At 42.2% G+C, this 22,856-nt stretch overlaps 1 protein-coding gene and 2 non-coding genes across 3 annotated transcripts in view; 2 read left to right on the top strand and 1 right to left on the bottom strand.

Moving 5' to 3' along the window:
- Positions 1 to 829: 829 nt before the first annotated feature.
- LOC121530267 lies at positions 830 to 1,025 on the bottom strand. The gene has a single exon (XR_005993881.1). It is a non-coding gene; the product is annotated as a U2 spliceosomal RNA (small nuclear RNA).
- Positions 1,026 to 1,304: 279 nt separating this feature from the next.
- Positions 1,305 to 1,424, top strand: LOC121530268. Its single transcript, XR_005993882.1, has one exon. It is a non-coding gene; the product is annotated as a U5 spliceosomal RNA (small nuclear RNA).
- Positions 1,425 to 2,862: 1,438 nt separating this feature from the next.
- The window catches only part of LOC108112411, a 35,717-nt gene continuing 15,723 nt past the window's right edge, over positions 2,863 to 22,856 (top strand). The window contains exon 1 of the mRNA XM_017222255.2: positions 2,863 to 3,691. Coding sequence (XP_017077744.2) covers positions 2,863 to 3,691 — 829 coding nt within the window. The remainder of the gene's footprint in view (positions 3,692 to 22,856) is intronic.

Consider the following 22,856-nt stretch of genomic DNA (forward strand, 5'->3'; position numbering starts at 1 on the left):
CAGGGTTGCCAGGCCTTTCCGCACCCACTCACACCCTCTGACAGCGCATAATTGCGCCGCGTCTGAGGCAAAATGAAAATATTTGAAGCTGCGAACTTCTCAAGTGTAAAAAATTTAATTTCGAAATGTAGGTTTAACGAACGGAAATTGCTTTCGCTCTCCGCAGAAAAATGGAGTAAGCCCTTGCCGCCCAGGCCGTTTGTTGTTGCTGTTGTTTCTGCTGCCTGATTTTCCTTCAACTTTTCGCCTTCCTGCTTTTCGGCTGGAGAAAAAACAAAGTAAATGCAAAGCCGATGGAATATCTCGCATCCCGGGCGAAAGCGTATCTCATTTGTGTTTTCGTTTGCAATTTGTTTGGCTAACTTTCTGATTGAGCTCGTGGCTCATTGCGGCGCATAACAGGCGCAGAATGGAATTATTTAATTTTTTACATTTGGCCCAAATAGCCCCCCGGCCACCTTAAGTTGGCCCCATTTCCCCGATGGCAGACTGGCCGGCCGGGTAATTGCAATTGATTTGTCGAGCACTTTGCACGCCAATTTGTTTCTGGTCACGGTCAGTTTGGCTGGGGAATGTGGTCAAGGCAGCTGGTGGGGTGCCAGCGGAATGATTTGGCTCCGAGAGGGCAAATATGGAAAGACTTCTTTGATCTTGGGCTGTGGAAACAAAATTAGCACCTTGCAAATTGCTTTGACCTACAAAATTAAGAAAAGCGAGAAAAAACCTTTTTGAGGCCAGCAAAGTAAATTTATCTTAAAAGGAAATCAAATTAAGAGAAATTCACGTATGTAAAACCTCAAAGTATATAAAAATATTACTAAATTTATTTCTTAGTTGGGCCAAAGTCCCAGCGGTACTGCAATACTGGGCCGACCCGTGACAGAGGTGGAGCAAGCTCCTAGCACTTCGTCTGATTCCAAAAATCAGTTTAACATTTGTTGTCCTCCAATGGAGGAACTATCAGATGTTAAGCTGATAAGAACAGATACTACACTTTGATCTTAGCCATAAGGCCGAGAAGCGATAACTCCAGTATGAAAACGATGAGGTCTCCTTGAGAAAACTGCTAGAACCAGTTGAGAATTAGAAGGTATAGAAGGTATGAAAATGCAAAAGTGCAAAGTATTGCCTATTTTAGGGGTTCATCCCTTAAATTGATTTCTCAGGTAGCTTCTGCAAAGAGGATGTCAGCCTATAAAACGAGAAATATCTTAAGGGTAGAATTAACTCAGTAAAGATTCTTATAATTCCCAACAAGTTTAGGCGCATGCTGAGCAGTATATCAAATGATTTGGTGGTGAAAGCTACTCTGGTTTCTCTTCAGTTGTCGAATAAATCTTTCGCCTTTTACTAAAGATTTCCGTGGAGAGGAACACTCAATGAGTCAAAATTTAATTTTTACTGAGCCCAGCTACTTTTGTATGCAGGGCCATAAGGAATAAATGAAACATAGAAATAAAGTTAAAGTGCAATCACTGCAAGCCACATATCATTATAGAGAATTATTGCAATTAACAGAGGAAACAAAAACCTTAAACAACACTTAACTCAGTATTAGTATAAAGCAGCTTACAGGCAAGTGGAAAGGTTGAGACCTAATGCCCAATTTCACAATTCAAGCCCTTCCATCCGAACACTCTGAAAACCGCGCGAAGTCAAAGTGCATTTTGGGAAAGTGCTAAAAGGTTAGAAGCCAGCTGACCTGGCCTCTTCCAACTCGTCCCAACTGAAAAGGCTCACCAAAAATTGTGGCTGAAAGTGTGTAACAAAAACAACACTCTCGGAAAATCCCCAAACACACTCAGGCCAACTTTTTGAAACACCCACGAACTCAAACTTTCGGAAAATATGTTGCCAAAGCATTTTTTTTCGGCCAGTGTTTAGAAATAGAAGTTCTGGCCGAGAGTTCGATCAACTCCCTGGTCACTATATAGAAACATTAATAACATTATCCACACCCAACGCCTGAAAACAAATGCAAAACAAACTAATCAAACTTTTTCCTGGATAACCAAAAGGACACAAAATGTGCAAAACAAATTGCTTTATTTTCTAATTCAGCTAGAAAGCATTTTCCAGACTTTGTTTCCAAGCAGAATGGACGAGCGAGTGGGGGAAAAATCGAAAATCAATTTCTGTTAATGTGCCTGGGCCAAGAGTTCTCTGCCAAGAGACCTTGCCACCCAGCCACCCAGCCACCCAACCAGCCAGCCTCCCGAGCCATGAAAACTCGGCATGCGTTGGCCAGAGAGCATATTTTTGCATAAAGTTTATGCAAACATTTTTACTCGAAACCCGCATAAATTACAGCGCCCGGCTCGGTGCCCTAATAAACCCTATCTGGCGGATGTCTGGGGCTCAGTAAGTGGCCCGGCTGCTCCTGCTCACGGTGTGGTTCCACTGGTTCTGCTGCTTATTTTGCATGTCATTTGCGTCTGAGCACTCTGCGGCCCAGATTCTGCTGGCTACGATGGAGGAGGAGGAGGAGGCTCTGGACCCAACTTGCACTGTTTGTTTCCATTCGCTGTGCGGCATTATAAATCTTCAATATTTATAGGTTCAAAATTACCACACAAATATACATTTTCATTTGCTATCAAAAGTGTAAAAAGCAGCTACCCATGCCTTTACCTTTCTCTAGTCATAATCATTCTCTGCCTCAACCAGTTCACACACAGTTACGAACTCAAGGTGAATACCTCCATATTTCCTCATTTTTTGAAACAATTCTCGCAAAAAAAGTACAAGTTGTGTTTCGGTTATTCGGTATATATTTAACTGCGGATATAAAAAAATCGGTTTTCTATTTTTGATTTTCTTTGTTACGGGTCCAATCGCTACATCAAAGCTATAAATATCAACATGCCACCTGTAGAACCGAAGGTATCCATAATTTTTAAAGATACTGGAGTGACGGTTATCGAGAATCCTCGGAACTTGAGATATTCAAAAACATCTGTGGACAGTGTCTCGTTCGGCAGGCCACGAGATCTTGCCATTGATCAAGGGGAAGCCGCAGGAGTTACTATTGAAATGCGCAATCGGCTTGTTAGTCCCGAGCCCTTTCAAAACTTTCTTCAGGTGATATCCTTGAATCGTGGGACCAAACCCGAGGATAATATTCAGGAAGCTAACGCCAAATGGGCCCTAATGACGCCCACGGAAAAGGAAGCCTACACTGCCGGGAACTATTTCCAGAGACTAATAAACGAGGCAAATCGTGATGCAGTTAGGCCCGTTCAAGGTAATCTATTTGAAGAACTTCTAAATGGTATAACGATTCCGGGTATAGAGGGAAAGAGTGAAAAGGTACAGGAGGAGCCGACCCCTAAGGTGCAAAAGACCGTAAAGCGGCTAGCAACCACGGCACGTGGAGTGTCTCGTACAGAAACTAAGAAAAATGAAAAAAGTGAAGAATCGGCAAAGCCTCGACGTACAAATAGTAGCTACAAAAATTTCTTGCGGGAGTATAAGCGAAATAGTCCCGGTACCCTATCCGTTGAATGTGCTTCCTTATGGCGTAAAATGACAGATTTGGAAAAGGCACCCTATCGAATTGCATCTTCTACTCGCTTGAAGAAACCTTTTCAGAAGATAAACCAGAAAAAGGTGATTAAACCCAAAGCACCAAGTTACCAACCGCAAAATCAGGATGCAGACGTGAACGCCCTGAACTCGTTATTAGCGGATTGTGATGTTAAATCTTGGATGGAAAATGGCCAACTTCAAGTTTGGCCTGTTGAAAATATTTTCAGTTGAAAATAAGAACTGGTGGCTGAAAATCGTCCATGTATTTAAAGGTGTATTTTATTGAAGACCTTTTTTTCCAAATCTTTAATATAAATTTGGATATTTTCTTTTAAATTTTATTTGAAAAAAAAAATAAAACGCCAAAAAAATTTAAATAATCTCTGGTTAATTCCTTTCGTTATTCCTTGGTTATCGGATTCATGAAAGTGTATCTTAGAAGTTAGATGTAACTTTAGTCAGAATTAAACATGGGTTACTGTGAAGTGCACTTGTGTTTGCTACTTGTAGCTCTGCCACCCCAAAAGCCTCCACAATTATTGCCGCTTTGAGGGCGGGACTTGCTACCGCGGTGAGTCAATGGGGCCTTTGTCTACTCTCGACTTTCCTGCATCGGTTCCTGCTCCTGCTTCTGAGCTAACAAATTTCTCGCTATTGTTTACTTGGTTCGGAGTGCGTCGTTCCAGCCGCCTGAACTCTCTCATAGCTGCTTCCGTTTCCGGCTTTGTTTTCGTTTCGATCCGTACCGTTCTGTTCCGTTTCGTGCACCGTCCGTCCGTCCGTCCGCCCATTTGGAAAACCTCGGGGCTAGCCTTCCACATTTGGTGTTTATTTTATTGTACATTTGTTGCCGGCAACTCCGCTGAGCCGTGAACTGTGCGGCGTGTCATCATCAGCTTTGGCTTCAGTTGCAGAACATCAGCATCATCATCAGACCCGGAATCACCACCATTATCATCATCATCATCATCGCCATATGAGAGGTAAATTTCCTCAGTGGCCATAGACACGAGGCGGCAGGAGGAGGAGGTTGGAGGATGTGGTGTTGATGTCTGTGCCTGTTGTTCTGGCTGCTGTTATTGTTGTCTTTTCGGTTTGCTTTTTAACGTGCGCACGCCGTGTTATTTACTTAACAATTTACTGAATAATTTAAACACCTTTTCCACCCAGCAGGCGCTGAAAGTTATCCGAATGGGCATATTGGGCTTGACAAACAGGTGAGGACTAAAGGTAATGGATTGAAAAAGTCAAATGGACTTTAACAATACCAACTGAGAGAAGAGGATGGCCGAATCATCTACTTTAAAAGTAAAATAAGTTCTGATTACTGGTTACTTTCTATTCCAACCCACCCCGGGTAGTTTTTGGCCCACCCTGTACTTTTTCCGTTGCTACTTCGCTTCCTGTTTGCTCCTTGCTGGCCACCACCACGCCCCCGGCTACGTTTTCCTCTGATGGGCGTTGAATTATGAACCTGACTTTCCTTTTGGGGGTTTGAGGCTGTGTGGAAAGTAAAACTTTCACCTGTGCCTGGCTGTGTCGGTGTGTGTATCTGATACGGTGTGGCTGATAGTTGTCCACAGGCTCTCACACACACATTTTCGCTGACAATCAACCGCACACCATCGCCCTCACACTGGGCACACAGTGAAACTTGTGTTTACTTAGTCGAGTCTTTGACTGACATTTAATGCGGTTAACATACATGCACACTATACAGGCTACGTGTGTGTGTGGGTGTTCGCTTCACTGTGTTGATAATGTGCATAATAAGCCTTAATTAATGTTAAATAATGAATTTTCTCATTTGCACGCCGTCAGCGTTGAAAAGGCATTGCCTTCGGCATTTCCTTGTTTCCGTTTTAATTCGAGGCAAACACACGACTTTCTGTGGGCTTCCAAATATTTACAGGTTAACCCCTGGTTGCCTCTTTGCCCCCTGGAAATGTGAAGGTTTCGAACAAATGGGGGAAGGTTTGAGGTCCTTTGTTGTGGTTCTTTCACCTTTCCCTTTTTGAAAATTTAACAAAAGCCACAACACAAACATTTTAAAAATCAGCAAGTTTTACTTTTGGGCACTTTGTGTATTGGCCAATTAAATGACCTTATCAAAGGGGCTTAATCAGGTTTGCCAACCGAATGACAGGCGTAAATTACATGAGTTTAATTGAATGTTGAACAAATTAATGACAATTCCCAAAGGAAATGGCCTGAAAAAATGTCCAATAAATTCCTTTGCAAATCTGTTAGCCAGAACTTGCCATTTTATTATTTTTAGCTCCTGTTCAAAGTTGTAAGAACTCTTTTATGGAGGAATAAACTCTGGCAAAACTTCATTTCCAATCCCCCAAAGAAGTCAATCCTCACAATGGCACAACTTTTCGTGGGCAACTCTTTTAAATCGAGCACTTTTGTTTATTTACAAGCATTTAACCTAATTATACAAGCAACTTTCCGCATAACAAATATCGAACCGGGCCTTTTTCGACCCCAAAACCCAATAAGGGATAAGAAAGGCGAATGGGAGAGAAAAGGTGAGGGAGTTCGAGCATATAAAAAGTTCAAACTGTCAGAACTTTGACAGCAATATTGTTGAGTTTTATGTACAACAAGAGGAATAACTAAAACAGTGCAGAAATTAGAAACAACATACCGAAAATGTCCGAAAAACTTTTTCCTCGACTTTTCCCTGCAACTTTTCCTGCTTTCCTTCCTTCTTATTATGGAAGTTGTTGTTGCCGCGTCTCTGGCTGCTGTTTAGCTGCTGCTGCTACTGATGATGATGATGATGATGTTGCTGTTGTTGTCGCAGGAGAAAATCAATGCCGGCATATTTTATCCTTTTTTCATACGCAGGCACACAAATACAAATACATACGTATATGTATATACAAATAAAAAGACACCACTACACTGACGCGACAAGGGAGTAGGAAATCCAACTGAGATGCCAAAAAAACAGTTGCCCAACTCAGCGTTTTCTTTTTTTTCTTTTTTTTTGGTAATATATATATTTTTTGTGTTACTTTGTTGTAGTTGATTAGCCGCCTGATGCTGTGGATTTTTATTATTATTTTGTTTGATTTTTTTGCTGGCTGGTTTTCCCTTTTATGCGAGCATGTTTTGTGCGGTTTTTATGGGCCTTGATTTGATTGCGTTTTGTTTTTCGAGCCTGTGTGGAATATTTTTTCCTGTTTGAGTTGGCACTTTCGCTGACAGCCCTTGAGGCAATTATTTTTTAGACCCGAAAGTGCTTGAAACGTTTCAATATTTGTTAGCTGTTTGATGGATTTTTGTTAGTGAATATTTCTGTGTGGTTTGTTATTTTCATTGCATGGAATGTTGCTCAAGTTTGTTGTTTGTTTTATTTTTATTTTTCCCCCTTCGGTTACTTTTTTTTTGTCACTTTTCTCGCAGTGGGTGGCATGCGTTGAGTGGCATGTCAATCAAAATCAATCAAAATGTTCGCGTTTTTCGCGCTCGTTAGCGTTTACACGTGTTGTTGTGTCGTCGTCGTAGCTAGTGCCTCAAATTGCGGCAAATGGATTTCAGGATGTTTTCGGTATTTCCCGTCTCACGTTACCCGGCGCACTCGGAAAATTCTGATGGCGGCACGTACTGCCCCCCAGCTCTTCTGCCACTTTCTTCTACTTCTCGGCACTCACATACACCACAAGGAATCTCGGCCAACAAGGGGTTAAATCCGGCTAACTTGACCTACTGGCCACCTACGTCTTCTTGGGTTTTAGCTAATCCTGCTTTGACTTTTGCATCCAACCGGTGGAGTGCTCCACGGGCGGGGCTAAGGATCGGATCGTTTCGTATTGAATCGAATCGGTTCGGAGCGGAACGGAACAGAACAGAACGGAGCGGACTCGAACGGATCGACTGCGGCGTGTCTGTCGCTCACGGCGTACGCTTTTCAACTGCTGCGCCCGCAACGCTCGACGGATTTCCAGGCAGGCAGACGCCTCCGCCAAGTGAAAACCAGGCGGCGTTCGGTGGCGTCCTCGTGCTTCGTTTTTCACTCGGCAAACTGTTATACTCGCTCTCTGGCTGTCAAGAGAGAGCCAAAGAGAGAGTACCTGACAGAGAGAGCTCAAAGGAAAGAAGGCGAGAGAGCGCACCACTTTCACCGGTTTCCCTGCCCGAGAGAGGGGGGAGGGCTGCAGCGGTGAGCTAGTTTATTTATATTCAATATGATTTATACTTCTGTAAACTGCTTAATAAATGGGATTTATCAATTGCATATTAATCCAATTTATAAGTCAATTAAAGATCCTGAGAATAAATCAAAGATATGTTATCTTTACAGATACAAAATACAAGCTAAATCCCAGTTTTAAATCAAAAAGAAAATGATTGCATTTTATACTTTGTGTATTTTAAGTAACATTTGTTACATTTTCTTTTAAAAATAGCAGGGATTTAGTGAAATAACATAACATGAAATACATTTTAAATAGTGAATAATTTATCAAAAATTTTTAATCAATTTAATTTAATTTATGATTTTACCTAACTGTATCTTCGTTGTTATTGTTATTGTTTGCGATATCCTCATTGGCTTTCCACCTATTTTGATAAGCACTATCCAGTGTTATTTTCATTTCAAATAAAACCTCTCCTCAGTATAAGAGCCGAAAACTTACAAGCTGTTCCCACAGAATTTCCCCTTATATAGCTCTCTCCCCATATGACAGATGGTATAACAGAGCCCTCGTTCAGGGAGTCGGCGCCACTCTGGAAATGCAAAGCCCAAAGACAGAAAAGCCAACCTCAACTCGCAGCTGACTGTGAGTGAGCTGGTGGGAAAACTTCACCACGGACTCAGGCGCGAAAACTCCCAAGCTAACGTCCTCAGCTGGCGGAATATGTGGCCGGAATCGGAGGCTCAATGCGGGAGTGCATTTCCACCTAACCCCGCCCAAAATGCCCGTGACACCGGGCGAAACGGGTCCCCCGGGGGAGCCAAAAATCCATTTTGGCCAGAGCCAAAGACAAGAAAAAGTCAAGATGGGGGAAAAAAAGAAAATATAATGGTGGGAGGTAGTGGGCTGAAAGCCAGCAGCGAAAAATATCGATTCGGTTCGATTGTTGTTGCCTGGCCGCCCACAGCGAATTGTATATTGCTTTATAAGCAGCTTCTGTCTTTGGAATAAAAAATACAGAAGAAAACGCGAAGAAAATCAGCAGACCCTGCCCTGCGGTTGCTTATTTGGCTGCTTTAGTTTCGCTGCCATCAAGTGAAGTCCTTTTCGCGATTTCAAAACACAAAAAAGAAAACGAAAATAAATTTTTCGTTTTACGCTGTTTTTCTTGTTTGATGCCGCTGCCTGCTGCCTTCTGTCTCGCCCTTCAATCGAAATGAGTAAATAACCAATGAAGCAGATAGAAATGTTTATTGTTATTCTTGGGGACTTCCCCTGCCGGAGGTTCTTGGTCATTCAAATCAATTCCGTAGGCAGCTTGTAGCTGATTTTCTATCTCCATTTCCATCTGCATTTTTATTTAAATTTACCTTGGGCCGGCATAAAGGACAGGATTGTAGTCTTGCTGAGCCAAACGAGCCATTGCACATTATGAATGTTGGCTTACAATCTATGCTGTACCTCATCCCCGAACCGCCTTAGCCAGGAAGTACAATAATTAAGGCTGCGTTAAGTATACGCACCTTGGCCGCGACGTGCTGCGAAGCTTGTTCATCGTGTTCTAGGATCCACTCCCGCATAGTTTGTGTCGCATTAAAACTATTTAAGTTTTTAATGCCCTAACAGCGATCATCTTGTGCCTGGCATATAAATTACTCATCCGCCTCTTTTGGCCCCCTCCGACCTTTGCATTAAGGGAGCTTCAAAGGCCTCCGCCCTGCCGCATCGCACAGCCACCCATTATGAAGCCACCCAGCTGAACGTCCTTGCCATCGAGCATGGAAAGCACGGAAAGCGCGGAAAGCAGCGAAGCTCCAAGACGTTGAGCACTTTGGCAAAGTTTTTACTTGGCTCGTTGGCAATTTTTACTTTGTTGCTTTATAGGGATTTATGTTTAATCGGCCAAAGGTTACTTCAACTCGCCCGCACACACAATCGCTCTTTCGCACACACACTCTCTGGCAGGCAGACATGTTAAAAGCTCCTTTGTTTCATAGACAGGTTGAAAATCGAAAGGATTGGGGCAGAGGAAGCTGCTACTTGCACTGTCAACATAGAAAGTGGATATTGTTTAGTCTCTTGTGCAGCATTTATGGCAAGCATAAGTAGGCCTTTCACTTGGAAAGAACTAGGCTTTAATTTGGGACCTTAGAGCTAACAAATTACTTAAATTGTAAATAGATATACCTCTCTCTTAAGAACTTAAGTCCTTAAAATGAAATCAGATACCTAAAAGCCTTTCAGCTGGCATCTTTTTAACAATATTATCCCATTAAATACTCGGCAAAGAGAGTCAAATAGATAATCCAGCTGCGAACAGAATTGCATTGGCCCCTCTGCTGCTGGCCGTTCATTAACCCTCTGTGAGCCGTTTATTTACTTGGACAAACTGTTACAATTGTCCCCAGCTCAGGTTCGGTCAATAAGCGAACTTTCTCTCGACTTTAATTGGAGAAGTGGCAGCAGCTGCATGCAAACTAATCTCGGCTAGGAGTTGCACTCCAACAAAATTCGTAAGAAAATGAATAAGAAAAATCAATTAATAAAAAGTATTTAAAATAATAGTATTTCATAATATCTTTAAATATATTATATTTAAAAAGTATAAGAAATTTCAAAATGATAAAAGTTGGCCTTACCATCCGTTTAATTGAAGTTGCCTTGGGGTAGGATGTGGCATGCCATTTTTTGCCAGAGGAAGGTACTATCTGCAGCTAAGGAACCAACATTGATTGGCAGTGCGAGACGTAGTTCTTTGATTTGTGTCTAGACCGATGAGCGCGTGCCTCAGCGTTGGAGGAAAACAGAAAAGCCAAAGCTCGAGGAACGAAAACCAACTTGGCTTTGGAAAATTCATAGCCCGCGCGCGAAAGTTTATTAGATGCTCTTTGCGCTCTGTCTGTCTGTTGGTGTGCCTTTGTCTTTGCTTTTGTTGCCTTTGAAACGCCGCCAGAATTTTAATTTCCGCCCAGAGCGTGTCGCACGTGGCCGCACTGTCAAGGAAGTTGACAAAGCCGGCAGCTCCTTTGAATTACAGCCAAGCACAAGTACCGCCGACCTTTGTGGGCGTTGTGGGCCATCAAGTTGCCAGCCTGTCTGTAATTATGACTCGCTCTAATTAAAAAGTCAAAATAGTTGACCTTGAAGGGTAGCAGGGGAAGCGAAACAAATACTAGTCGTATATCGAGAGAATGGGAAATTGAAAAACAAAAAAATTAACGGACAGGGAATATTCATGGGAAATAGTTGGCGATTGTTTTCGACGCATTCGAGCGTTCAATGCACTCCAAATATTTGTTCAAATATTTGCCAACACGCTCCAGCTTTTCTGCTCTTTCTGTTTCACTTCTGTTCGCCTTGTTAATGCTATTGTTGTACAACTTTTGTGCAAAATATTTTACGCCCCACAATTTCCTGGAAATCTACATTTCTGCCCAGGACTTTTTGGGTTCTCTTTCCTTTTTTAGTTTTCATTTTTTGTTTTTTTTTTTTGGTTTTTGGGGGGCAGTACTACTCGAACACACATATAACACAGCAGAAGGCTGAGTACTGAGACAGACACACATTTATGAGAACGGCTATTGGCATCGAGCCATGGCCCAAAGCCGTGATGCAGTTGGCTCGTTTTGTGCCTTTTCCCAGTCGGTATTTTCAGCTTTTGTTTCGATTCTCAGGCTCCAATGGGCAAATTTCTATTACCGAAACTTTCTATGTACTCTATAGGGATATAAAAATCCTATCAATCGCTAGCCATATCAATTTCCCATCCGTAGGGTTAGCACCTCTGTCGGGGAAGTGTTAAGGATCCCTTGAGGTGCGGCAACACAGTGCCTCTGAACTTTTATGTCACCTTTTAAATGGGAAGTGTATGGGGTTTTCTGTCAGAAAATGGAACTAATTTACAGCTGTTTTAGTTGATGTAATAATAGGAAATTAACAGGAAAGTCCTGGAACCTCTTTTGTTTGAGCTTTTTAAACATAATTTCTGTTTTTCATAAAAGTTTGCTCCAAACATAATTACAAGATAATAAAAATGGGATAAAATCATTATGAAATGTAATATTTCGAAACTAAAAGAGCATCCCTTAGTCGCTCTCATCGGCTTATCGAAGATTTGCTCAAATTAATACTTAAAATGCGCTGCGTTGTCAGGCTGGGATTTGTCTGGCTGCTCTGCCTGCCAAATGGGAAAAATGTTCGCTCCGCCGGTTCTATTTTGGCACGGATTGCATAACAAATGCACAGGCTGGGAAATGGTAATGGAAATGTCAATGCAGCCACCCGGCTTGGGCCCTCCCTTTCAGCCAAGTTTTTATTTTTGGGGCAGGCGGGGCAAGGTGATGCTATAACTCAATTTATGGTGGAAATTCAAGCAATTAAAGCGACTTTCAGCCAGTAAGCAAATGGCTTTAGTAGTTGCAATTGCAATTTGCCTACTATTTTGTGCTGCGCCTCTTCATAAACTGAATCATTTGGAGAGACTAAGGAGCTGGAGAAGCCTCAAGTCGAGTGTGCATTCGGGACTTGAGCCAGACTCGAGCTAGTGCAGCAACTCGAAACGGAAGCTGAAGTGCGCAATTAGCAGTCCTTCGGGCGAAAAGAATAAATGCCAAGCTAAATAGCTCAGGTAAACGCAGAGAGTTCTGGCTAATTGCGGGCCATTGAGACTTTGAGTTGGTTAAAAACTTGCAGCACCTCAAGTGGCCAAACAATCTCGACGACTGAACGACTCACAGATGCAGATTTAGGCACACACTCGAGCCGAGATATAATTTGAAGATGTTCACAAGTGTGGCACAACTGCCAAAAAGACATGAAGGTTAATTGCGTTGCACAATAGCTGTGGGGCAAAGGGATTGTATCTGCATCTCGAGTGTCTGTCTGTGTGTCAAAATAAATTACATTTGTGCTGGCTGCCAAGAAAATTGAAAAATTCTGCTTGGCTGGCAAGCGTTCAGCAGTCACAGCTTCCAGTCACACAAAAATTGTCTCTCTCCCTCCACCTTAATGCATAAAGAAACTTTACATTCCCATACATATGTAGGCTACCTTGTTTGGTTGCAAATTTGCAGTTGCCTTGAGAAACAATTTGTGACTAACTCGAAATATACATTTGCATGGTCGGTGAGAATGTTTTCGATTCAAAACCCTTTGACACACAAAATATAATATTCGGAATATTCAGCATGGAAAACAATTAAAACAATGCTCTGCCATCAGATGTTCACATTTCGGGGGATATAAACAGAATTTAAATTACATTTTCAAGTGCAATCCAGAAACTACAGTTTAGGGCTCTCGTGTAAGACGAACTAATGTCTGTTTATTGAGTTGCACTGAACTGGCATAAAAAATATGCTCTATACTCTGAACATTTTGTATATAAATAAATGCAATAAATGCTTTTTGTACTACCCATTGCTAACATTAAACAGGGAAAGTTTAAACGAATATCAAATTATTTATTTGAGTAAATGGTAAACCGATTTAGGAAAAACAACTTCTTTCTATCTTTTCACAGCAATCGATGTAAGGTATCAAGCCACTAGTATGTTAGCAATATAAAATAAAATATTTTTAAGATAAAAATCGAATAAAGTGTAATGGCCAAGTGGAGTTAAGTGGGCGGCTATTTCAGGCTTGTGCCACCTCCGAACACCTCGTACTTCAAGGCTCTTAATCGATTCTTAAGGATCCCGGGAATTGTTTCGCCCTGGCTACGTGTGTGCCATCGAAATGGATTGCATTGTTCTTTAAGCACCTTCCATGCATTCCACATGCTGCACTATAATTCACACTTAACACTTGCATTTTTTCGTGGAGGGTCGTGGGTTGAGTTGTTAGGGGCCAGGGCCATTCTTGGGGCAACTATTTCGCACTTTGCGGAAAGTTTTTATGCCACTTTTATCTGGCAACACGTAAATATTCGTTAAAAGTTGAAATTTAATTTTATACCCTTAGACCCTTAGCGCAGCGCATCTCGCCGTTGCAGCTGCAGCTCCAGCTCCAGCTGCAAGTGCAACTATTTTGCAGTGTTTCGTCAAGTGCCGGGTGATGGTGGGAAAAATCAGCCAAATAAATTTCACTTGCACCTTTCGCCGGGCGTGGCGCGTCTGTTCTGGGATGCTTGTTAGCATTAAATTTATGTCCCGACATAAATAAAGCTTTTCTAAACAGTTTTGCTGCTCTACGGACGGTCGACGTGAACTCCGAAACTCCCTCGGACCTGGGGATTAGTTCGTCCGGGCGGCGCATCTTCATTTGGTCTGCGGACACGCAATTGAATACCAGATTACGTCGTTTAGATAATTTCATTGAGATAAATCCGAAGCAGCTGTAATGGCATTTAATATTTATTATTATTATTATTATTAATCCGCATGCGCGGGATCGCTTCCTTTTTGTTTGGCTAGGAAGTTGCGTCGTCATCGGTTCAATGACTTCATCTCTGGCCTCCTATTTGCCGACAAATGGCCTTTATTATTGATGTTCTCGCCTTGTTTATGTGTCAACAACAAGCGAATTCGCATAAGCAGAAATTTCATTAAGTTGGAATAATGGAAAGGCCAGTTCTGTATAATGATCCAAGCCGAAAGAGAAATCAATAATTTCTCCTTTTTTCCGCTCTGAAACTTTTCGAATGTGTGCCCATATCGGCTTAATTTGACATTAAGTTCTCTTCAAGTTGGCCATGGCTAGAACTGGAAGATGATGATTGATTGAAAATTCATAACTAAAGGCATTTGTTACGAAATCGATAAAGTATATCAGAAGAAAAACTGTCCTTTAAATATTATTTTCCAAATTTGCAATTAACAAAACTTAACCTGATATAAATTATAATCTCGTGACACTTTTTTAATTTTTCTTAAGATTTACTTCAGCAAAAATGTTCTCCATTTCAAGTTAATTAGAATTCGGACACATGCCGTGTTTATCATTCTGAGAAATTGTCATAATTGATTGTCATTTCGAGGTTAATGGCACGCTCCTCGGCTCAGGTCTCTCCAGAAGTTGTTCATTAGCCATGCCATTCCATTTCCATTGCCATTTCCCATCCCCCGTTTCCCATTACCATTAGCAATTTTCATTTTCAGTGGCATTTCAGATGTCAGAGCAGCATCAGCAACATCAGTTTTTGTTTCGGCCAAGCTCATTAATATTGAAAAACAAGAACGAACGCGTTGTTGGCCAACTGTGTTGGCTGTCAAAACTTGCGCAATTTATATTAAATTACGATCGAGGGAAAATCAATTAGGAAACATTCCATAAAAGCGGCTGCCCACAATTCCCTTTATTTTGGTATTTTTAACGTTCGCTACTTTTTATTTTCATTTGTTTCGCTTTTTATTGCTTAAACCTGAAATATATGAGAGTGGGCAGGGGTTTTCAGCATTTGCAGTGAATTATTCTGAGCTGTTGGAGGTGCAAGGCAGTGCTCAAAGAGCAACAACGCTAACACCAAGGCCGGCAAACAAGTGCAGAAATATTTTTATAATTTACAGTCGACAGGCCAGGACACAAACAACAATGAGGGCAAATGTTTCGAAGAAGCTGGATTCCCCGACCACACCCACAAACACTCAACACCCAACACCCAACGCCCAGCGAACGGCGGGCAGAATAAATAGTTGTGCAGGTGGTGTTAATTGAAAAACTTTTGCAACACTAATTAAAAGTTTCTAAACAAAATGCCACGGCTATGTCGAGCTCTTGGGATTATGGGAGTCTGTAGGAGCTCCTTTTTGGATCAGTTACCAATGCGCCCCGTCAATTGGCTACGAAATGCTTCTTTATCGGGCGAATTATGTGAAATGTCGAGTGTGACAGGCCAAATTGATTGTGGCCCGCTCTGTGTGGGTGTGGGTTAATTAAAAGAGCAAAGCAATACATAATTGATTAGCTAAGAGCAATTGACAAAGTGCAATTTTACCCCAGCCCCGCAAAGTAGGCTACAAACATTTTTTAATTGCTTCTCCGTTGGCTGATTGGTTGGGGAAATTGGAAATCGGTGTGGTTTGGATAAATATTGTATGTTTATGATTGAGATTATAGCTAAGAGGGGATTAATAACGTTTACTAGAAGAGGGTGAGCTGTAAGGATATTAAATAAATCCCTTCTCTCAAATAATATAAAATTCCAAGGTTATTAAGTACTGAAAGGTAGAAATCTCCTTAAATTTCCAAACTGCAAAATCCAAAAACCAATAAAAAAAGCACTTAAAAATAAACTGAAACCTCAAGTGCTTGTCGACAATGAGTTTAATTTCCTCAACATCTTCCTGCATTCGCCTCAGTTCCTGCTCGGTTGCCTCCGCTCATCTGGATGGGATTGCGTTGGTCACTTTCTGGCTGAGTTGTCATATTTTTTGCCCGGACAGGCGGTCGTCAGCTGGGGGATGAGAAGGCACAAAATAATGCCAGCGAAAGCGCAAAGTTGGAGTGAAAAAATGGTGAAAATATTTCATATCAAGTGTCGGCATTGTCCGAAACGAACCACGTTTCAAATTTAAAATAACTTAAACGACTTGAAACAAGTGGCTGTTGTTCGTCGCCGCTGTGTGCTGCCATGCTGACAGGAGCTGTGTCACGCCGGAAGTCTGGGGCAATAATAGAAAACACACCCAATTTACGTAAAAAATAATTCACTGGGCGCAGCACGAGCTGTTCTGCGGCATCAACAAAAGGACCACCTAAAACCAGGACCAGGTGGCTCCGCTTTCAGCCCGCTTCCTGGGAATCCTGCTGCTCTGCGAGAATGTTACCTTTTGGCCCCGATGTCTCGCTGGTTTGTCAACTTTTGTTTCGGCGCGTGCAAGTCACAAAAAGTGAGTGAAAAAAGCCAGGATATTTTTATTTTCCATCTAGAAGAAGAAGTTGAAAAGGGATATGGTTTCGGGGAAATGTTGGGTTGGCTTAGCAAAATATTTTTCAATGAATTTTTGTCTAAGAAGAAATATAAATGCTGAGTCTTTAGTCTTACCAAATCTTTGTTGATCAATAAAATACAAAAAAATTAATTATTTTTTTAAAATATTTCATGAAAAATATATAAAAAATATTTAAAACCAGGATACCCCCTAGTTGATATCCCAACTAAGTTCCAACTTTATTTATTTCGGTCTAGTGCTTGAAGCCTGGCCACCTCAAGCCGAGGCAAACAAACGGGAAAACGTGCCAGATGCGGAATGGGAAAAGGAATTTCCATGCCCGGCTCGAACTTAAGATGATAATCAAGGTAATGGCTAGGCCGTTTCACCGGAAATGACTTAGTGTTTGCTGGGAAATTAGGCGACAGGCGGCGGAAGAAGGTGTAATGAATTTAATTGAAAAGTTCGTGTATGAACGTCATGTTTGGGAAATGTCCAGCGATTGCTGGATGCCCCAAAGTGAATTATGGAAAATTGCGGGCACGCGCCACAAATCGAGGCATTGGGCCACAAATCGCGTTAAATGGCCCACTGGGAGAGATTTTTATTTCTCTTTAGCCATGGCCAAAACGAATAAAACAGTTCAATAATAATTGCTAATACGGTTAGTTGGCCTAAACAAACATACAATTCTGGTTGTTACCGTAATTAATTAGCCAGCAAAGCGATGACAGTTACATGTGCCGATCAAATAGCCAAAAGAGTCCTTCTGGCCCAGATGTAGATACAGATACAGATAGAGATATGGCTGGTGTGTTAGATAAATGTCCTAACAGATAGTTCCCACGAGTGCCGTTTAGCATGTGCGATAAATGGGGACACTCGCCCGTCGACTGGGGCAAAATACATTTGTGTTAATAATAGACATTGGCAGTATCATTTTTCATACACCAAGGGAGCCGGATCCTAGTACGGGGACACAATTGCCTGGAAGGTAAACAAATGGCGGGGCCAGGATGGCTGAAAAATTGCTACAAGCTAGCATCTCTCTCCCGTTGGATATAGGTAAATTATGGTTAGATAAATTATGCAATTTATTGGCATCACAGCACTTGCCTCGATATTTATGCTGGCTAATCTAAGAAGCGAGAAAAATCATAACTCAGACTAGACGCAAGTCTGTGCCCCAGTCAGAACTTTTATTATTTTTTACCAGGCTGCCACAAGTGGAAAATTAGCTGAGTGCATTAGCTATTATATATAATATTCTCGCATGTAAGGGCAATTGAAACTCATCATCTTAAGTTGGCAGCCATAGAGCAGCTCTGACTGCCTTTCAGAGAAGAACCGAACTCACCGGGCCAACATAAATTCAGCCATAAAAGAGCATTTAAGATAAGCTAGCATTTATGGTCGTTAAAATTCAAAATGCCATTTAAGAGGAGACCGAACAAAAATAATAGCTGGCAGGGAGCAGCCCAAAACAGCACGACATCCTGGGGTGGGGTTTTGGTATAGCTGCAGCACAAAGCCAACTTGCAACGGATGCGGCAAGTAAAAAAACGCAAGCCATTTACCTAATACGCTAAATATCCAAAATCACATTGGACTTGGGAATCTCTGGGGGGATGTGGCTGTGGTTCGCTTATGGCCCCGACAACATTTTATGTTTTATTTTATTCTTTTTTCTTTTTTTTTTCCACCAACCTGCTGCAGTTTCCCTGAGTTCAACCCGAAAGCAAACACAGAGTGCCAAGCTTTATGCTGGCAGCGATAGCAGTTTAGTGTCGTTGATGTTAATTTCTGTAGCCAGCCAGGTGATGGGGATTGGCAGGTGGAAAGCAGATCCAGCATCCCCTCAAAGTGGAACCTCATCATCGGGAAGCATTGCATATCGGCAACTGCCTCGATTTCTGCTGACTTTCGCTCGGCATTACGCTCGATTGAGTGCACAATTTCATTAACCGTATGTGCCTCAAAAGGGGTCAGGTCCCCGAGAGATCGAGGCAGTGGCTGTGGATGTGGATGTGTGGATCAGGGGCAAATGCAGTTAGCAAAGTGTCGACAGCTGTGAGATTCGAACAGTCACCCGAGAAACTTCGGCAAGGATGGCATTTGCTCAAAAATAGGACAGGGCTGGCAGGTAAGTACTTGTCAGGCTGAGGTAAAAATGCCGAAATAACCTATCACTAAAAACAAGATTATTGTTCTATAAATAGTTTACCTTTCGTTTTATAAATGCTAAAGTTAAAATTCCAGAATTGAATGGAAACCAACTTTGGCAGCTTAATGAGTAAGCATGACCACCAATTGCCCGGCAAAAAACTCAAATTCATAATGAAGCATCGTGGCAAAGATTGATATATATTTTTTTGTGGCTTTTGCGGTCATATTGCGGAATCGGTTTGTAATTAGTTTCCAGGTCCAGGACCAGGTCCAAATCCGGGTTCGACGACCCGACGACCTGTCACTCACTCGACGAGACCCAGACGTACAAAAAACTTCTGTCGCCGCCCAACTGGCCCGAGTTGATTTCCCACAAAAGTATGCCACACACACTGAATGCCTTTGAAGTGCTTCTCTGAATGAGTGTGAATGTGTGGGTATGGGTGCAAATGCGAATGTGACTGTGAATGTGAATGTGAATGTGAGTGCTTTATTCATGATGGCAATGCCTTTGCTGTTTTGTGGCTTTTGGCATGCCACAGAAGTTATGCACTAACCGAGGCCCGGCACTTTGCAAATTTATGCTCTGTCTGGGCCAGTTCTTCTTTAAATGTATTTCTTGGCAGGCCAAAGACATGCCGGCAATTGAAAACTTGGCCAATAACTTTTTAAACGCCTCCTTGGCCTCCGACTCAATCCACATGCCGGTATCCATCTCGTCAGGCGAAAGAGGCGAAAGTCTTCAAACTACATGTGTCCAAAATAAATAATCCTCGGCCGGCTCATTCGTCTGGCGCAGGCTCTCTCCTTCTGCATGCGAGTGTCTGTGAATCAACACCATTTGTCGTTTGTCAAGTGACAATTGAATGCAATGACTTTTGCCAAATTGATTCTCGACAACGGAACGGAGCAACAATAAAGGCGACAATGAATTCGACTATCGAATGCAAGACACTTCTCCGTCTGCAGTTGCCTTTCCCGGGTATCCTTCAGATGCTAGTATTTATGTGTGTCTTCGATATGGTCGCATCTGTGTGAATGGGTTTCGTTTCATTTCATCTCAGTGGCTTTCGTTTCGTTCGCTTAGCCTTGAGTTTTGCCAAAATAAATGGCATATTAAGTATACGCTCAGTGGCACCTGCGACTTGGTGCCAAACAAACACCGACTGCGCGTCGAGGCCACTCTTAATAATATATAGATGCATATAATGGATAACCATATTAAAAAGAAATGGATGGCCGTTTCAAAAATAGCACAAATTCAAGAAAGTAAACGGAAATATATCATGAGAGGTAATGATATACTGGGTAATGGGGGAGCTATATGTTATGTTAGAAGACCTTTACCATTCCGTTTACCTTGAATCGTCATACTTAAATCACATCCTCTTGAAATTTCCTAATGAAATTAAAGATCTTTACAGCCAGCAGCAGACAGAAAGTTGCAATTGTCTCTCCTCTGGTGGCCCTTGAGAGTTAGTTTACCATAACCATTTCATTAGGGGCATATCATGTGGCCATTGAAGGTTGCCTAGGACCTCGGTAAACACCTCAAGATTTTGAGTCCACACCGGCAGCTGAAATGGCAATCTGCAGCCCTAAGATCCCCCGAGTTGCGACCTTCAAGCAGCCACTTGGCAGTTGCCAACTCGTCATTACCGGTTGCATAAATATTTACAAGGCACATAAAAACACACACACACACACAGTCTGCATACACATGGTAAATGGGAAGTAGTGTAAGTAAGGGGCGGAAGGGTGCTGCAAGGAGCTGGGCTCATAAATTGAGAAGCTGCAAGGTGTTTGGCTTAAACACAAATACGAGTGCAAACAAGGCCTGACATCGACACTGACGACTCTCGACTGGATGACGCCTTCCACTCGGTGGGATTTCCTCTGCTTCCAGCCTCTGAGATTTCCCCCCGCCTTTCTCAAGGGATTCTCCCCTAGCTAGCATCATGTTTAATCGCGTTAATTGCGAGCTGCTTGTTACCTTGGCCAACTAGGAAATTCGACTCTGTTTAATTGCCGCACTGGCTGAGTGGAAAACTTCTGGCAGCCAACTGTCTGTTTTCGGCCACGTCTTAAAACCTAATTGGAGGCGTAATTCCCATCGACTTTTTGACTTTGTCGCGGTTTTTAATTGCACATGTGCTGCCCTCGAGAAGTCACCGGTTATTAATTAATTTGCGGTTTTGGCCAGATTGCAATCACACAGACTTTAAGCTGCACTCTCATGTCAATTATTTAAATCGAAATTATTCTGTTTACTTTCCAGCACCTTCATGGCCTTCAGCTTTAAGTGGCCAGAAACGGTTCACTTAACAAAATTCAGGTAAACTTATCTTGCAAGAAAGTTAAAGTCAAAAAAGTTTATCTTTTAAGAAACTTATTTTTAAAGCTTGGTTTATATTCTTTACTTTAAGTAATCTTTAACTTATTTTCATCCAAGTTAACATCGCATTTCTTCCTGTGTCCCAACTTAAGTCGGAGTTTAAGTTTGGGCTCAAGTGGCCTCGACATTAACCAGAGTTGACAGGCTGCAGCATTTTCCCGGCTTCCATCCCCTGTCCCTCATTAACTTCTCTTGGCCCGCGGCATAAGCTAGTCCGCTCTTGGATCCCCCATCACACTCCCCCTCAAACCACGTCCACTTATTGTTAATCCTCAGCGGCCTAATGTTCAAATGTTGGAAAATTGAGCCGACAGCCACGGCTGGCTGGCAAAAGTGAAAATAAAGCAGTGAAAACCAAAACAAAAACGACAGGGAAAAAGAACGCAACTTTTGAGTGATGCTTGCAGCACGATAAGCACCACCAGCTAACCAGATTGTGAATCCGCTTCGGTGGTGCTGTCCTGGGAAAGGCTTCTCCACTACTACACTGCTCAGCAGGCTAAAAGTTTTCAAAATCAAAGGAATTTATTTATGAATTCTTCATATTTGTATCAAACAAGATGTCTAATCTATCGAAAAGTATTTTAAAATTTTTCAAATTATTATTTTTCCATAACCTTGTTGACCAGTGTTATTAGTAAGCAAGTAAATGAGGTTTAGTCTTTTGGGTGAGATGGTGCTTGAGTGGGTGGATAACAGTACTGGCACGGAGGTCGCGGGGTCAGTGGCGCTTTTGGCTCGGCTTTTGCCTTTGTCGCTGTCCAGGACACAAGAGCGGCACAAAAGTTTGTTTGTTCATTTGATGGTAATTATTGTAAATGGCGGCAGCGGCAGTGGCAGTGGCAGTGGCAGTGGCAGCGACGCAGGTGGAAGTGGAAGTTCGCCGGCTCTTTGATAAAAATGAGCTCTGTCCCAAAGGGGGCAATGGAATTTGTGGGCTGGTGGAACATTGACGGCAAAAGCGCTTTGGGCGCTGATTGAGCAACCAAATAAATGCGCCAAACTTTGACAATGGCTGATGTTGTTGATAATAGCATAAGGATGATGCTCCAACCTCGGCCGCCGCTCCTGCAGGATGCCACTGACGATGGTAATGATGATGACGCCCGACTCCCGCTTGGTGTTTATGGCATTCCAGCTGGCATTCTGGAGCCGAGCTGTTCTCAACTGAACTGAACTGAACTGAGGTGTCCTGTGGATGCCCAGCGGCCAAAATGTGAAAAGTTGTCTCTCCACCAACTAGTTAATGGCATTTGTGTGTTGCTGGATTCCCGAAGGACTTGGCAGCGGTTTGGTGTCCCTCTCTCGCACATTAGCTTTCTCTTTTGACGATCCTGCAGGTGTGGTGGGTGAGTTTTTTATTTGGAAAACGATACGATAGTGCATATAAATATTAGATAATGGTCAAATGAACTTTAACCTAAAGTGATTTTGGTTTAGTATCATAAACATAAACTACGATTTCTAACATCAAAAGCAGATATTCAACAACCAGAGATATCCAATAGCAGATAATCTTCAATATAAATTTTCTAGAAATTTCCTGAGAAAACATGGATTTCCCCTACTCATATCTTCTTCAGAAGTTTCTCAATCGCCTCAGGGAAAATTTCCTGTTTAATTAGATTAGTTGAAGTAAATTGCGAATGCCAGGACAATGTCTTGTGTGTGCAGGCAAACGCAATAAAAAAGGCATAACTTAATAAGCAAATAAATTAATAGATTGACCACACAAAACATACACCG

The sequence above is a fragment of the Drosophila eugracilis genome, unplaced genomic scaffold, assembly GCF_018153835.1.
Source record: "Drosophila eugracilis isolate 14026-0451.02 unplaced genomic scaffold, ASM1815383v1 contig_445, whole genome shotgun sequence".
NCBI classification, from domain to species: domain Eukaryota; kingdom Metazoa; phylum Arthropoda; class Insecta; order Diptera; family Drosophilidae; genus Drosophila; species Drosophila eugracilis.